Raw genomic sequence first — 17,740 nt, forward strand, 5'->3', positions numbered from 1 at the left:
AACAAACAAAAAAAAACCAAACAAAAAAAAAAGAGAATTGCATTTTATAGCACAATTGTTTGAGGACTGTCTGGTTGTATACTTAGGTAGACTGCCATAAACAAAAATTGGTGTGGCTCTCATCAGAACCAGTAACTTATCTGAGTATTTCCCCTGTCCCTGCTCTATCCTTTGTGTATACTCCCAGAACTTTCCAGCAGCTGATATGTGAGTCATGTCCACAACCTGCACTTATCCACCCTCCACTGCACCTCTCATAACAACAGCAGTCTGAGCAAACAACAGCACAGGTCACACTTTACCACTCTACTGCTGCAGAAATTGATGTACCAGAAGCGAAGCCATTAATTCATAACATCATCTGCTGTTTAGTAATCGAGGTCGGAATCTGATGAGGGAGCAAGGGCAAGAGTAAATTACGGGACTCACATGAATGGGACATTTTAAAGAATGCATTTTTAGAAGTTACATCCAAGTTTCATATCCTTGTATTGAATATACTGTTGATTGAAAGGGAGGCGGTTTATACTGGAAGACTCTTAATCTTTGTCTTAATAAACCATTCATCTTTGATAAAACATGAGTTCACTTTATCAGCAGCAAGGGATATTTTGAAAGTTATAATCATCATTCAAAGATTAGACTGTGGTCCTGTTGTTGGACTGTTTCCATTTTGCTTCATCACAGAATACTGATAAATATTGAGTAAAAAATATGAAAGTTCTTTGTTCCTCATAATTATAGCTGGATCCATCTATTGGTTGAACTGTTGGAATTTTAATTGTCTCTTTAATCTGCCTGGAAAGATGTTTCTACAAATCTGAATTTGGGCCATGTTTGAGGTGACGCAGTCTTAAGAATAGCTATTTTGGCAGAACGCTTTAGAGTAAGCTGAGACACAACTGGGCTGATGCAGGTGAAATCTAGCAAGAAGCATCATGTCTGTTCACAGCAACATTTCTTGGTGGTACTTAGACTTGTCAGTTGAACAAAAACAGAGCTCCCTACCCTCCCAGCCCCATATATTCTGTCACTTAGGGGAGCAGAGGCCACCAAAATCAGGAGGAAATTCAGAACTATGATCCTCATTTTATGGAGTAACATTGTGTCCTGAGTGATTCACATTCTGGAGCTGACAGGCATCAGTGTGATCATAACTATGGCTTCAAAGCCCTATACTAGCACTAAAATTTATCATTTAAATGAAGCATTGCTGGAAGTTAAAGTGGCTAAGACTTTGTGATGCCACTCATGGATTGTTTAATTACAATTAAATTTGCAATTAATTGACACCTTCCCACCCAGCCACTCCCCCCCACATTAACCACTTGACCTGTTGTGTAAAACAGAATTAGTTCCATCATGTATGTACCTGCTCAAGTTCCTGGTATGAGGGTTTACAGCTGTGATGCTCCTCCTTCATTTTGTGGCTGGAGTCCTTGTTTTCCCATTTAACAAATGCCTTTCTGCGTCCTAGAATTGGGCTTGGAAATGGGGATGCTGGAGCTGCCTGGAGATAAGGATTTTCTGGCATCCTGTGTTCTTTCTTCTCTCTCCGCTTACGAGACACATCACCAGCCATAAGTACAGGATCAGTCTGTGTACTTTTATGGATCACAGCTGGTTTCAGTCTCACTGAGATTTTCTGAGCTGAGGAACCCATGAGCATAATGGTTCGATCCTTGCTGTCTTCACTGTGCTCCACTACTTCTCCATTAGGAAAGGTGAAGGATCCTTCTTCTTGTCCTTTAAAATACATATGGTAAATTGAGGCAAGATCTGCTCCCAGAAAAGGAGAAACAGGAGGCATGGCAATTAAACATTATTTTAATAAATAAAACATTTATTCCTTACTGATTTTTACATTCATTGCTCTCCAAAATAGGTGTCATTAGAAGTTTTTCAATGTTGTATCTCTTGAAACAACTCTTACCCCTGTCTCAGTAACACAAATAAGGATCAGTAAGGAGAAAACAGGTGTGGCATCAAGGTCAGCTTGAGAAAAACTGATATGGGTAAGAGGTGATTATTACATAGTGCTGCAGCCATTTAAACAATCACAGACATGCACGTAGTCAGTATCAGGAGAAAAGGGGGGCATTGAGCTCTACATATGTGCTAATAGAAAGCCTAAGGTGGAATCCAGCAGTGTGAGTCATACGTACAACACAAAAGATTGATAATCAAAGTGGCAGGATCAGATTTGAAAACTTTAAATACAGGCAAAGAGCAGGGAAGAAATTCAAAGAAAGTGCAGAGAGTTGGAACATCAAAATCCAAATAAAAACAGAATTAGCCTGGTGTTTTTCAAAGACAACATTCCTTCTTTGAAAGCCTACACAGTAATACACAGTAAGAAAATTTTATACAGCTTGCTTGATATAAGGAGAAAAGAACAGAGAGGTGTAGCTTTTTCATTTCTGATTCTGTGGATAGAAGTTATAGATTTAGCTATGGAAGTGGAAAAAATGAAGACAATTAGCTGTTAGTTTTCCTAGCACATAGATATGTAGGAAAACTAACTTTAAAATTTGAGTCAGAATTGTAACAGTGCAGTATTCAAAGTTACAACTTGCTAAAAAGCAAGGCTTGCTTGTCACAAGGTAAGCGAGCTAAGGAAACCTGTCAGCTCTTCATGTCACATGGCATCTAGTTCTCATGAGAGTCTGGCAGAAGGTTTACTCATTTTTTGGTGGCTTTTGTGCACCATACGTAGGGTGACAAGATCTCCCAGAAAATGAGTCCCTCCTTACTCAGTCTACAGCAGGAATGGTGTTACTTGATACAAGCTAATATATACCTGGTTCTAGTTTCCATGTAGATAAAACACGGCAATTAATGGAAAAAAACCTAAAAGGATTCTGTATAACTCAGATTTAAAAGAAAAAGGAGCAAAGGAAAGATTATCTACATATTTTGATCTTTTTAATGTAATCTTTTCTCACCATGGAATTGTTCTTTGACTCCTACTGGGCAGAGGCTTGAAGCAAGAGCAGATGTTGGGCTGCTGTCTGCAATTGAAGTTTTGGGTCTTCTCTTGCACTCTATCACAACCAGGTCTTTGCATTGCTTGTGACAGTTCATTCCACAGTCTGTAAACAAAACAACATTTATGTGATTCAGTGGCTCTGCTGTAGCATCTAAGGTAGCTCTCACACTGCTGCCTTCCTGGGAAACAAGAACCTTCTTTGGTGTTCTCTACTCGCATTACCTGTACCAATATACATCTGTAAAACACCATCCCTGTGCCATATATGTCTAAAATTCCTGTTCATTAAGTACAAAGTACAAAATTGTGCCATTCAGTCACAAAAGTGCCCTGACTGTAGGAGCTGCAGAGAAAGCTGATATTGTAAGGAAGAAAACTGCAAAACAGATGTTGGGAATGTGCTGTGCAATATTCACAGAGTGGTGATGTTTGTGTCCAAGGGTCTGTTCCCAAACCCTCTGAATTCAGTCATGTCTTGCAAAGCATTAGAGCTGTCAGTTACAAGTTCTTTCATCTCTACATTTCTTCTGTCTGTCATACTATTTGTGACTCAGTTTTTTCCTCCCTGAGAGATCAGATTAAATGGGTCCATAGATATAATCATGGATCTCAGGACCACAGGCTTGTATTATTCACTATCAACTATGGATTAAAATTAACAAAGTGTAAAGTACTTTACCTTTGCATCTGTATCCTTGTTTAATGACTCCCCATAGCTGAAATTCAAACAGACAGAAAGCCTACGTATTAATATATTTCTCTGCATGTTTGATACCTCCAGATAAAAAATACACTAAAAGCTCCACTCTTTTCTAAGACCTGAGCACTTGCAGAATATCTTGTTTTTCTACACTTCTAATCATAAGGTAAAAATAGAACTATTTATTCCTTTAGCATAAGGTAAATAGAATATTTTGTGTGTATCAACAACAAACAAAATATCTTGAGCTAGTGTACTGAATACAACAGCAGATCTGGCAGTTCCTTGAGAAGCTGTGGAGCTGGAGTCGATGGAGAATTCTTCTGTCTCAGCACCCTGTCTGATCTCAGCTGAACAGAAGATTGGTAGGACAGTCAGTTTTATTAAACCTTCTGTGCCACAAGCAGAGGTGTGTCATGTCTGTATCAGGACATGAGTTCAAGCAGTCCCATGGAGTGGAAAACTCTGCATTTGGAAGTCTTGTCTGAGACTATTTTTGTGACACAACCAAAACCCACAAAGTATGAACCATGTTTAAACATACTGGCACTGCAAAAACAGGAGTAAAGGGTACTTTAAATATATACAGAGGCAAAGCCTGGTGTTCTATATAACTTCACCGATTTTTATACAGATCCATTTCTATATATAATACAAGACCACTATGAGATAAGAAAGGCATAATTCCAAAGAATATTAGCATAATTTAATAAAAAGTAAGCTTACAAATCCAGCACAGTTGTCGCAGAAAGTGGGCCTTAAGTAAGTGGTCTCTTGGAAGTTGTGAGCAAAGCCAAGTCCTAATTTGGAATAGATTGAGCTAGCCCTCATAAAGTAAGCTGTTATTTCATCCCTGCTAATCAGACCTTCCCTGGAAATAAACAAGAAAAGTTGTTTTGTGAGACATACATTGTGTTAAATGCATAAGGAGAATTAAACATCTTTTTCTTCACATTTTATAATAGCAGTAGTTTAATGTGCGAAAAACTAAAGTGATCTTGCCACTTGTTTCCAAAATACACAGAAGCTTATCCACACATTTAAACTGCAGACTGACAGGATAAATGTAGTATCTGCGTGTGATGCAACCTCAAAACTACTTCATAGTAAATCTCTGAATAATCACTATTGTATTTTTTCCATGCTCCAATATGTTAATAAAAATGTCCCTGATTTTATCAAAATATACATTTGCCAATTCTCTATTTTTAGGGGACAGCTTTATCATAGGAAATTTCTTTAGTAGTATATTCTGAATATAATTTGAAAATGTTTATTTTTCTATTGTCTGTTTTTCCTTCTAAATCTGCTTGGATGCCACTGCTGTAAGCCCAATGAAAATGTCATTCACGACACATTTAGAAGATGTTTTTGTCAGTGATGTTTTCACTTGCCTGAAGAGTATGCTTTTACCACCCTAATGATAAAATATGATTTAAACACAAAACCTCCTAAACCCCCCCCAAAACAGATACTACACAGTTGATAAGCAGGTACTCACCAGTCCTTGGCCATTACACAAAACGAGAATGGGAAACTGGCAGCAATCTTTTCAAATTCTTCCTGGGAAATGTATCCGTCCTGATCATGGTCATAATTTTTGAAGACAGACTGCACGAGGTAATAGCATAATAATTTATAATGAGGATGTTCTGAATTACCACTTTAGAAAGCCTCCACATTATTTGTTTCCTCTCCCATCTTTTCCCAGTGTCTGTTAAACACTGCAACATCTAATTGCTTTTTTTGCTTGAGACTGAAAAAGCATTATGATTTCTTGATTTGCAGCAAAACACAGCTAAGTCAACACAGGCTGGACTAAAAGTTCACAACACAATGACAGCTGTTTTTTAATTCTGTTTTAAGACCATTCTGTCCAGGCCCACATATACAACTTGTATACTAATTCTCTCAATTAGTGCTCTCAATGGTGGTTTCTCTAGCCAAATCAGTGTAGCTGCCTAGCTTATTTTATTAGGTCAGTGGTATGAGAAGTTCAGTTATATGGCAGAATTGTCAGGCAAACACCTGTTTCCACTTGTGTAATGTATTAATGTTTGTCAGTGGCCACAAGGCAAGGAGCACACCTAGAACAAATTTAGAAATGTATTCCAAAGCAGCATGTATCAAAGGATGCCTCACAATACTAGAAGAGCTTAGAAAGAAAAGAGGTGAAGCAGGTGAGCAAAGACAAACTCTTTACATCTCTACCTCCACCACTTTTGGAATCAATTGCCTTACTTAGTAGTTTCCCATAAGGTAGGGGACCCAAAAGAAAGAAAAAAAGCAATGACTGCTTGTAACAAAGCCACTGAGAGGCCTCCTGCCAGACTACATCAGTTACATGATGTTGGAGGCCGTGGCAGGAATGGACTCCCTGGCTCCCTGAAAGACTGGCTCTTCAGTACACAAATCAGCATTCACACCTCCTGCTGGCTCTTCACCCACTGAAGGAATTTCCCTCTGTGCCTCACAGCTGCTGGTGCTGCTGTTTACAGGTAGGCAAAAGTATTTTTGTGAGGACAGAAGTTGCATCCCTGTATTTTCGCATACCTTGAGATCAAGACTACAAAGATTTACAATAATACGAAGTGCACTGGCCAGCCTTACTTACATCTACCATCCTCTGGACATGTTTGCTGATGGTTTTTGGATCAGGTTTTGGGGCCACTCCTGAGGCCCAGTCTGCAACTACTGGTGGTTTGGAAGGTGTCATAGGCTAAAATAAATTGAAAGTAACTTAATTAGTATCACATGGAAAGATTTTCAGTATCACACTTCTTCCATTTGTGACAGTGGACTGTGTGACACAGGACTGCAGAAATGACCTGCTGGACCTGACATCGTTCCTTTGATAATTACATGGTGCTTAAGCTCTTCCTTGAACTGTTGAAAACAGCAATCATTCCTTAAATAGTCACAGTTCACTGACAGCCCTGTAAAATCACCATCTTTTCCATATTTCTAAAACAGGAACAAAACTACCACATAACACTCATGAGTTTCATCACTTGAATCATGTAAGAATTTTCCATTTTAAAAAAACAGTATCAACTACTAAGATTAAGACTGATGCCATGTCCCCACACCGCGGCTTCATTTATCTTTGTGTTTGAATTATAAAACCTGATATGGTGTCAACTCTGCCATATATTCTATCTTGGGCTTCATCATCGACCAAACAATTTGTACTCTAGTAGATTTCACTCAGTGTACAAAGCTAAAATATTTTCAATTTAGCACATAATAAAATAAAATAATAGACTGAATGCAAGAGATAACAATTTCTTTTTTTAAATCCCTGGTTTTAAATTGAAATCACTCATAAAAGCCCTCCTTTTGTTAACAATCTGTAAAGGCCCTTACAGCAGCTCGGTGACTTCGTGGCTCTCGTGCGTATGAAAGTTCATAAATTTCATCTTCTGTGTAGTAAAGATCAAGAGACAGCTGAAAACAAACACATTAGTTTAATCCCAGAAGTGTCACAACTACTTTACAAACTTGTTACTAGAGTGCATTCATATTTTTGGTGCATTATTTTAAAATTTTGATTACAACTAGAAAGAAATTATCATGAGTTGCACAGGTGTTCACAGTGATTTGATATGTGTCCAATTCTACATTCCAGACTGTTATTGCCGTTATCTGGAAATCTCTAACATGGACTATTGGGAGTTCAGAAGCACCTGCACTGAAATGAAGTATTTCTTCTCATTTATGTCCTGTCATATATAGCTGCATGAAATTATGGCCAAAGATCTATGTATTTGTAATACCTATTTTTATAAAAATTATTTAGAAGAAAAAAAATACTTAGAATAGTTTCAAACAAATCATTTAAAACCAAGAGCAGGAAGAAGTAACACATTCACCACTTCACACAGCTGTATTTCAGGCCCTGGACACGTGTGCTTCATTTCACACAAGAGAGCTCCCCAAGAGAACAAATAACCTCAGGCTCATAAGCACTTTTATCTATTAGCTTTTTCCTGAAACAGGGCTTGTAACCAGAAAGTGGAAGCAGACTATCTGTTTTTTCTAAGATGAGATACTTGTTAGTGCCAGACAAAGCTGAGAAACAAGAAAGGAAGATTTACTATTTTAATAGAAGGTAGTATTTTAATTTACTAGGAGAAGCCAAAACTATTGTTTTAAAAACGTCCTGGGTAGCGTTAATATTTTAGTATCATGGCACTGACTAGATAGGTCTGGGAGTGAAATATATCAACTATATTTGACTAATGCTTATGTCAGATAGTTTCTTAAGCACCAGAAGAAGCTTGGCTAAAATGTGGTATCTTGAGGGACTGAACTTTTGTGTGATTTTGTTTTCAACACATGGAATCTTCCTTATTGAAAGTACAGAGAGTGCATACTACTATAATGGAGTAGAAATAAACATTTCCTTCCCTTATAGAAATAATTGGAAGCATGTTGCTGAACTGGCACCTCTACCTTTGCTGCCAGATAAATCATCACCTTTTTTTTTGTCTTCTATTACCATACATTTCCCCCTTTGGTGAAAAAAAAATCTTACAAACGTATGTATCCATAATTAATTAATTAATTGAATTCTCTATTTAGTTGTTTGTTAGGTATATGAAATTTTTAATTGGATGGTATTCATCTTAGCTAACACACTTACTGTAAGCAAGTGAACAAGGTCCATATTAGCCTCCAGGGGAAGTGGCATTTCCTGGAGTTGTATCAGCTCATCTATGTGGTTATACAGAGCATATAGTTTGTATACATTAATTTTTTTGTCCTCCAAGTAGTCTGGCATGCCCTCATAAAGGGATATCAAGTCTTTCAGGTGGACCCCAAGGATTGGGATCTTAAAGTTACTGCACTCATTATAGGCACGTCGGTAGCTATCATAATTTCTGTAAGATGAAAGCAATTCTGTCATTTCATTAAACACCTAAAAATAAAAAGAAAATAAAAAATCAGTGCTGGTTACTGTTTCTGTTTTTGTTACACAGCATAAGATCTCCCCATGTTACCAGTAAGGAATTTACTCACAATGTCTCTTGAAAAAAAATTTAAAACTTCAAATGATATCTAGACATTCTAGATTTCCTATACCCTTAAATTAGGTACTAATATGCAATTAGGTATAGTTAATATATAGCCTAATCTATAATGCTGGTCTTCTTATCCCCTCATTTAGTCAAATGAAAAGAAACATGATTCTCTCGAATCAGGAGGATCTATATGCAGCCAGTGTCTAAGCACAGCACAAGCTCTCTGACATTTATAAAAGCAACCATCTTCACATTAAAATGTGCAAAGCATTCTCTGCCTTTCAGGTCACCAGCTGGGATTGCTGGAGAGATCCTGGCAGAGAAACCCTATGCTGTGCCATGATCCCATCATGGTGTGATCAGAAGTCAAACTATGCTTCAAGGTGGCATACCTGTATTTTTAAGAAAATCTTTTCCATGAAAATTAATTAGAAACAGTATCTTGGTTTTTTTTATAAAGGCCAAATTAATCTTCAGTCTAGCAGTTTAAATATTTCCTTGTTTAAAATTATAGAGTTACAAAATTGACTCATTAACATAATAAAATCAATGGACCAATGTTTTCTCCGGGAAGTTCCTATCAAAGTTCTCAATCTGCAACCTTTACAAACTGTTTCACTTAGTTAAACCTCCAAGCGTGTTTTCAAGTCACTAATTACCAGACTTTTTTTCCTGCTTTCTATTAGCACCTGTATACAGTTTCTTGATACAAAGTTATTCAAATCATGTGCACACATGCAGTCCTTAAAATGACAAAATTTGAGAAACATGTTTCTAAAATAAGCTTTCCAACTGGTTTTATAGATTTTGATAGCCATAGCCATTTTCCAGTGAGAGCTAACACTTCAGGTCTTTACGCCAGGTATGCACTGAGCCTCTTAAGAAGTCTCTTAAAAGTCACATGAAGGCTTCTTAAGAAGCATTGCTAAAAAAATATGTTTTCCTTCCCTTTTTAATAGTTTTCATTGGTATTTCACAAGAATTTAATTGGAAATTAAAATAGAATCCTAACATTCCACCATACTAAGTGTGCATGAGAAATTTGTTCAAGTCTAAATTAAATAAAACCTGTCAAAGATCATATGAACAAAACCATTCTTTTCAGTGAAAGTGCAGAGCTCTGTGCTAGCATTTACGTGCTAAGGAGAGTCAGTGTTACTACAAACTACTACTGTAATTTTGTTTTCAAATGTTCTAGGATCCAATTCTCTGTTTTCATATTTGAATATTATTCTGTACCACTGCATGTAAATGAAAATGCAGCTCATCACATCTGAGAGTAGAGAAACCTTAGAGAATCTATGCAAGTCTTGAAGAAAGGTGGGGTTGCAAGAAGTGTAGGAGTAACTGGTGATATAGAGATGAAATAACAAATAAAAACTCTTCAAAACCAAAGAAATTTTTGTTCTGCCTTTCCATCTTATCCAACAATTTAGTGTGTGCAGTGACAAAATGTTAAAGGTTCTCTTATTTGTATAACATAGAGAAGCTATACTAACCTTGATTACATCATGAGGAACACATGAGCTTGTTTCCTTGAGCCTGGAAATGGAACTGTGACACAGACCTCCTATTACTGCCATTAATGTGTTGAAATTCTGCAGCTGGTGGAGCTTCTGTGTTGACATTAAACAAAAAAAAAATTAAAATATGTATATATATATAAAAATCAGTATAAGTTATGGGTTCAGGTTTTTCAATGTGCACACCCAAACTTGAGTTTCCTCTATTGTCTTGCTCTGAAGACTTACAAGTCACAGCTGGGAATCTCACATGCTGATTCAAAAGCAAGTCTAGTTTTACAGTGAAAATAATGTCTTCAGAATGAACATGAGAAAGTCCTGGTGCCATGACTGTAACACCTGAACACTTGGTAAGACAGTACACATCCACGCATGGTGTGGATGAAGCAGGCCAGCGCCAACACTTCAGCTCACTTGGCAGTAGTAGCATGGGAAGAGCAGAAAAAACAAAGATGTATCACAGAAAGACAAAATAAACACCAAACATGCCAGATTTTAACTGACCTGTGCAACATGAATGAACTTGATGAACACTTCAGCACGAAGCTGTGGTGTTGGTCTGCTGAGAACCATTAGCTGCACCCACTGAGAGATACCATTGCAAAGAGAAATTGATCTTTCCATTGTTGGGTTCTCTTTCACACAACTATTCACAATGTAGTTCTGATAATCTGAGAACTTGAACAAACAAAGGAAGTGCAAATGAAAATTCATGTGGTTTCATATGCCTCTGAATTAAGCTACACTAATATAAAGTGCAAATTCAGTTGTTAATATAATATGATTATATTTATCATATTAACATGATTAATATGAAACTCAGATAAGCCCATTAAGAGTGAGGGCTACAGATTCCTTGGTCTTTTAATACAGCTTGTGAGATTCTCTTATTTAATCAAGGCAATCTAAAATTGTTCAACAGATACCTGTAACAATTTTTTTAAAAAATCCATTCTTACATTAAGATTAAAGAGAAGAAATCATTTGTTTTTGTTGATGCAATTTTTATCTCTACTGTTGATTTATCCATTAACAAAATAATTTGACCACTGTTACTAAGATCTTACCAAAACCACTCATAGATGTAAGAGACATACATTCCTTACCAGAGGAAAATGTGGAATAGCATTGATCTTTAAGCAAAGGTCATAAATTGACAGGCTGTTGTTTGCTTCTTACTCTCCCTCTCTCACCTTCTTGCAACTTTATAAGTTTTTTCCATCTGTTTAATAAGAACTATTAGCACTTTAAAAGTAGATGACAGCAGACCTCTACATCTGCCCTAATTAAGTTAAAAATGGAAGAAATACTGGTAATAAGTAGAGCTGTCTCTGAGATTACATAGTACTTACATTACAATTACTCTTTGAATTTTGAACCCTGGCCAGGTTTGGCTAGATCTTGAAATTTAAGTAATTACTCTATCCAGATAGATAATTTTTCAATATCTGACTGAATAATTATGGACTTCATAGCAGTTTCAGTACAATTATGATTCAGTTTATATTTTTTTCTCAGCAGTCATCTCCTTTGGAAAAGTTTTTTTTTTTCAAGTGCTGAAGAAATTAATCTCTAAAATGCTACTTGAAAGTTTTGAATTAATTGTGGTACGCAAATTTATTGAGGTCAACAGTAACAAGCTTGTTAGTGGCAGACACGGTGAAGAAGTTTAGGTACTTAAATAATGCAAGAGTCTGTCATTGTGATGACTAACTTAAGAGCCTCAACAGGAATCCAGAACCCAGATTCTTACAAAAGACTGTGGCCTCCCTGTACTTTATGACTACAGATTAAAATACTTTCCAAGCACCAGCATGCCTTCAGTCATTACTCTGTGAACACCACCCCTGGTATTTTAATTTGCTGCAAGATGGTTGGTATCTCATGGAAGATTTTGCTGTATGCTGTGTATGTGATCAAATATTCCCTTGTAACTTTCAAATGCCCAAGCCTTTAAGTAGTTATTTCAGTGACTAGTAAAAGCGCAGGTCATTTTCAGTCTTTCTCCCATTATGTGATGCCATAATAAAATAATGAAATTATTCTGTGGCATCATGAACATATTCTGTAAATACTTAATTAATATAGATAATTATTAATTATATATTATTTTCAGACCAAAATCTTGGTAAGCTCAATTTATACAAAGACATATGCAGGTACCCTGCATATAAAATATATGCGTGTATGTAACTGTTGAAACTCCATGACACATCTGACACTCTGACTAAAACCATACTTGTTATACTCATTAATTACCTTACATCTGCACAGAGATTTTGAAAATGGTAAGTTATATAAGCTTTGCAAATTTTTACTGCCTACAGACAGCAACCTGTGCATGACTTTGGTTCTGCAGCTTTTTGAGTTTAACACAAAACAGTCACGTACTGTCAGCTCAAAATAAAGTACATTAAAATACGACTCTGAAATCTTCCACCATCTAGTGAGAGCCCCTTTTCTTGCATATGTTCAGCTTCATATTGTAGTGTTACAAAAAAAACCCAGCAAAACCAACTAAATAACAGCAACAGAAGAAAAAAAACAGTGAAAAAACAACTTTGCTTTCAGTTTTATTATCGCACAGACTTTGCAACCCTCCTAGATTTTGGTCTCTAACGTTCACTTTTCCATGTGTAAACCGTATTAGGTTTGAGAAGAGGCAATGGTGTAGCATACAATGATGCAAGTGAAGCCAAGATGCATAGGGAAATTTGCTTGTTATTGGCTACGAACATTACTGAGAAAATAAATCAAAGAAAAAATAAATTAGATAAATCCTTAAGAATTGTTTGTGTATATGAAAGCTTGCATAACAAAATATGTTTATCCCCATCTTACGTTAAAAATGGCATTTTCTAAAGTGCTTTCTTATCTCTAGTCTTCATTTTTTATGCACAATCCAAAAAGGCAAGCAGGGTCCAGGAGCCATCTTCAATGCAGCCCATTAATCACTGCACAGGATTGCTGCACTGTTCACTGCAGCCACAGAAGGCTAGCATTCTAGGAGAACATTCCAAGTTTCCTTCATCTTATTTCAGCCTGACTACTGATTTGAGTTAAAAGATGCTGCTTGTTCCTACATCCAATGACATCCCTTGTTCTAACTTAACAAGTTTCTTTGGAAGAACATTTTGGATTTGGAAGAGGGTTTACTCCTCTTCCTTCCAACTCATCTTGTCCCAGCTCTTCCACAGCTGAGATTCATTCTCTGACTCTCATGTGGTTGTAGCAGAAGGGTATTTACTCACAATCTAAGATCCATGGCCACCCTCAATGCTAGTAAATTAAAGAGTCTGGAAATACATTCAGCATGTCCAGCATGTCATATGGCAGAGTTCATTTTTTAATACTACTTCTCTGACATATTTTCTATGTCTTTCCCATATTTGCTTAATATAAATAAATGAACAACAAAAAAACAAATAAAATTTACTTACTGATATTCTTCTGAAAGACTTAAATTCAAGATAGGTCAGGTGGTCTGACAGCTCCTCTGGCTCAAGGTGATCAAAAAGAAGTGAGACTTTCCGTTTCTTACTGGTGTTGGCCTTTACACGCTGTGTCAGCTTTCTGGACCAGTCCCTAGAATTTCTTTTAGAACATGAATACTTCAAGTTATTTACTGAAAAGCAAAATTTTCCTCTTTCCCTAAGTCAGAGGTAACATTATTTTCATGCCTTACTGCAGTAAAAAGTGAATTAGTTGCATTTCTAAACAGCAAACTCCTTTCATGCATTGGAGATTATGTGACAAAATATTATTGTTAGTCCTTATTGTATTGATGTAGCATCTTAAGTACAATACAACTGTCTTAGTAAACAGCATGAGAGTTTATATAATTTCTGCAATCAGTTCTACATTTTCAGAATAGCTGTCTGTAACTTTGTCTTCATTTAACACATCCAGCACTCGTCCATTTAATCTTCTTAAGTTTCCTTAAGCAACCTCTGAGTATGAACTGTCCTACTTTGTTGTTAACCCATGGAGCAATAAAATTTATTTCAATTTGAGAAGCTACATATCCTCTTTCATAACCAGATACAAAATGTGTGACAAATTCCACTCTGCTTTAGCCTGTGTATTTCCAAAGTATTAATTGACACTTGTTCTGTCAATTGTACTGTTCCACAGAGCTCTCTCATCTCATGTAACAGAGAAAGATTCTTCCCAAGAAAGAATTATGTGATGTACAGCTCTAGGATTTATTCTTGTCACAAGTATTTTATAACCAAAATCATCTAAACAGTATCAGGAGTCCAACAATGTAATAAACTATATCCTCACTTACCTTTGTTGCTAAAATATAAACACAGTTTTTTTACCTCATCTGTTACCCAATCAAATTGTATTTTCCTTTTTCACTGATTTCAAGTGATCTTTCAAAACCATTAGGCATCTACAAATTTTCTAAGTTCCCCAGATAGAGCCAAACTTAGCTGTTGTAGAGAATTAGCCCAAAGTCTACACTGCAGCTAAATTAAACCTAAGCCATTCTTGAAAAGCATTCTGTTCCTCTACATAATGTGTATTTCATCTGTAATTAATTATTCTAAGGATAGTTAACATATGACTTATGAGAGACATTGTATTTCAATAAAGGAAATTCAGAGTGAAATTTTTTTTCTGAGTATACTGAGACTTCAACACTCACATTTGAGATGTGTCAATTAGACGACAATGTAACTCCTCACCATTAGCTCGAACCACTTCTTGAAATTCCTCCATAGCTGTGGATAGTTTAGAGTCCATTTTGAACATAATCCAGAATTCTGTAATCCAATACCTATTAAATTTAAAACACACACACAAAAGAAGTTTTGATCAAAATTTAGTATGACTCTGTATGTCTTTGAATGTTGCTTTGGTCAGTTCAAGTCAGCTGTTTCAGCTGTGTCCCCTCCCAGCCTCAAGCTCACCCCCAGCCCACACTCAGGCAGAGTCTGAAACAGAAGGCATTGATACTGTGTAATCACTGTTCAGTAATAGGCAAAATAATGCTGAGTTTCACTCGCAGATTCAATGCACAGCACTATAGAGGCTGCTGTGAGGAAAGTTAACTCTATCCCAGACAGACACAGTCCCCGGCATTGTACATGTAAAAACCTGTGCTTGTTGGAAACATGGAAATGCACATTCTTACAGATGTATGTATGTATGTATGAACTTGCCTGGAAGCAAAAATGTTACCAGATTTTGCACAACACTAAAGCATTCTGACATAACCAATAATAATCTGCCCTGAGATAATAAAAACATCACAATTTAAAACAAATTCTACTTTCCTGTTACTAATAATTTCCCCCTTTGTGTAAAAAAGAGGTATCATCAATCTATTAGAGCTGAGTATTTTCCCTCTCTTCTGTTTTCTCTAAACTGAGAAATCAAACTTTATTATACTTAATAGGTAAAAAAAGTGTTCCAGGACCATTGCAAGTGACGAAGTAGAATTACTAAGAATTACCTAGCAAATGCAACAGAGCTTTGTTTAGTATAAAAACACCTGCAATATCCCACTTCATTTTTAATAGACCCATATAAAAATATTAGACCCACTTCTATCATTTCCTGAGCACTGTCAATTTTCACTGCCGTTTAAGATACAGATTCATATAGACTCAGCTGAAAACTGTGACCTGACAACTCATGCACTGATTTAAACAGATCTGCTAAAAGCCAGTTGGACCTTTTTGTGAAAAGCTGCTAAAGCAGAATATCTGTTTTTCTATTCAATGTCAATTTCAGAGATGCAAAAACATATTTATATTTGTCACATGGATGACTGCAGACTAACGACTAATAGCTACCAACCAAGAATACACTTACCTCACAAAATAGCATATCTTTACACACAGCATGGAAGAGTTATTCTCTAAAGCATTAAGATAGGTAGAAAACTGTTAAGGAAAACCACATCCATTCGCATGTGATGTAAAATGTAATATGCTTGATACTTCCCAACATTTTAGCAACAAGAATCATCCTGCTGATGGCAAATACTATATCAGATTAGAGTTTTATGTAAGTATATACAAAGTATATCACAAGGTTTTTACCAAAGTTTATTGCAACTATGACTACTATGAGTTGTATTGATACAGCTGCCAGAGTACTGAGTAGTGCTAACCTGTGAAGAGATTCTGTTTTCTACATGTTTCTTTGCCTCTCAATTTATCATAAAACTTGTGCACTGACACATCATAAAAATTTGAAATATTCATACCAAATTTATCAATCAATGCATTTATGAAGCTAATACACCAGAGATTAAAAAAAGAAAAAAAAAAAGAAAAAGAAAAAAAAGCTATTTTCTTTTTAAAATAACCAGTTGTAGACAGTGGCGGAGCAAAATGTAACATGCCTCTCCATAGTAACCTCACCTTTCTAGCTACACAACAGCTTTCATTTAACTTGCTCTGACAACTAAAAGAAACAACCATATTTTTAGTCTATTAGCTCTTTAAAACATGTTTTCATTTTGTAGCCAATGCCCACTGAAGTAATGGAAAATCCATTTTGAAAATGTATTATGCATGTCTTGATTCTTCTGATGGAGATGACACACATATTTTCAGGCCTGAAAAACATAATTTAATGGAAATACCTTGTGGATTCACTCACAATCTGACTGCAATTTTACTGCAGCCTGAGTGCACCACAACTGAGGGGACATGCCATCTGCCCCTTAAGTGTGCTTACATTACGCTGACTATAGAACTGGTGAAGCCTCAGTAAATTCTCAAATATTTTTAAGGGCCCCTATCTGAATGTCTAAAATTAGGTGATTTACAAAGAATTTGTAACCACCTAAAATCCTTCCCATAATTTAGGGGATGTGAAATGGCACAGCTGGAATACTTGCAAGGTTTTGCAAAATACAAGTGCCCAGACTACCTGATCTATTCAAAATTGTCTTTTAACTTTCAATGTCTTTACAGAGCGCTATACACAGAGTTAAAAACCAAGCTTGCAAAATATGAAAGTCTAATAACAGTTTGAATTGCTTCTCTGGTTGTAGAAAACATTCCATCTCAGAAAGAAGATGGAAGCACTGACTTAGTTCCATTTTCCAAGAGACCATGAGCCTAAGTGAAATGCAGCACTACACCACAGCTGTAGCTTAGCACACTTGACCCAACATCCGTGACAAGAGAGGCAGCAGGACAGTCCTGCTACAGACAGTCAGTGCTCAGTAAAGTTCTATTGTCAAGGATGCTGCTTGTAAATGCCTGGAAGAGTTTGAGGAAAGAAAGGATTATTAAATTGAATCCAAAATTGGATGGAGATTCTTACCATCACAGGTCTCCATCCTGTACTGTGCTCATCTAATTAGAAGCAAATGTTTGGTAAAGCTAAAACAGGCAACATACCCCACAATTAAAAATTCCAAAGAAAGGCTAGTACTGTGAACATGATCTAATAGCTAGATTGTGAAAAATCTAATGAGTCAGAAACACACACATATGAGTCGAGGCAGTCAACTCAAAATGGGAACAAATAGAAA

General features: G+C 36.3%; 1 protein-coding gene across 1 annotated transcript in view; it reads right to left on the bottom strand.

Annotated features, from left to right (window-relative positions):
- Positions 1-17,740, bottom strand: part of RASGRP1 (RAS guanyl releasing protein 1) — a 36,901-nt gene that overhangs the window by 3,173 nt on the left and 15,988 nt on the right. Inside the window, exons 4-16 of the mRNA XM_033062453.2 lie at positions 16,063-16,125; positions 14,891-15,022; positions 13,677-13,830; positions 10,741-10,914; positions 10,213-10,329; positions 8,335-8,610; positions 7,056-7,136; positions 6,304-6,408; positions 5,191-5,300; positions 4,416-4,560; positions 3,669-3,705; positions 2,946-3,092; positions 1,373-1,746 (exon numbers count right to left, since the gene is read on the bottom strand). Coding sequence (XP_032918344.1) covers positions 1,373-1,746; positions 2,946-3,092; positions 3,669-3,705; positions 4,416-4,560; positions 5,191-5,300; positions 6,304-6,408; positions 7,056-7,136; positions 8,335-8,610; positions 10,213-10,329; positions 10,741-10,914; positions 13,677-13,830; positions 14,891-15,022; positions 16,063-16,125 — 1,915 coding nt within the window. The remainder of the gene's footprint in view (positions 1-1,372; positions 1,747-2,945; positions 3,093-3,668; positions 3,706-4,415; positions 4,561-5,190; positions 5,301-6,303; positions 6,409-7,055; positions 7,137-8,334; positions 8,611-10,212; positions 10,330-10,740; positions 10,915-13,676; positions 13,831-14,890; positions 15,023-16,062; positions 16,126-17,740) is intronic.

The sequence above is a fragment of the Catharus ustulatus genome, chromosome 6 (assembly GCF_009819885.2).
Source record: "Catharus ustulatus isolate bCatUst1 chromosome 6, bCatUst1.pri.v2, whole genome shotgun sequence".
NCBI classification, from domain to species: domain Eukaryota; kingdom Metazoa; phylum Chordata; class Aves; order Passeriformes; family Turdidae; genus Catharus; species Catharus ustulatus.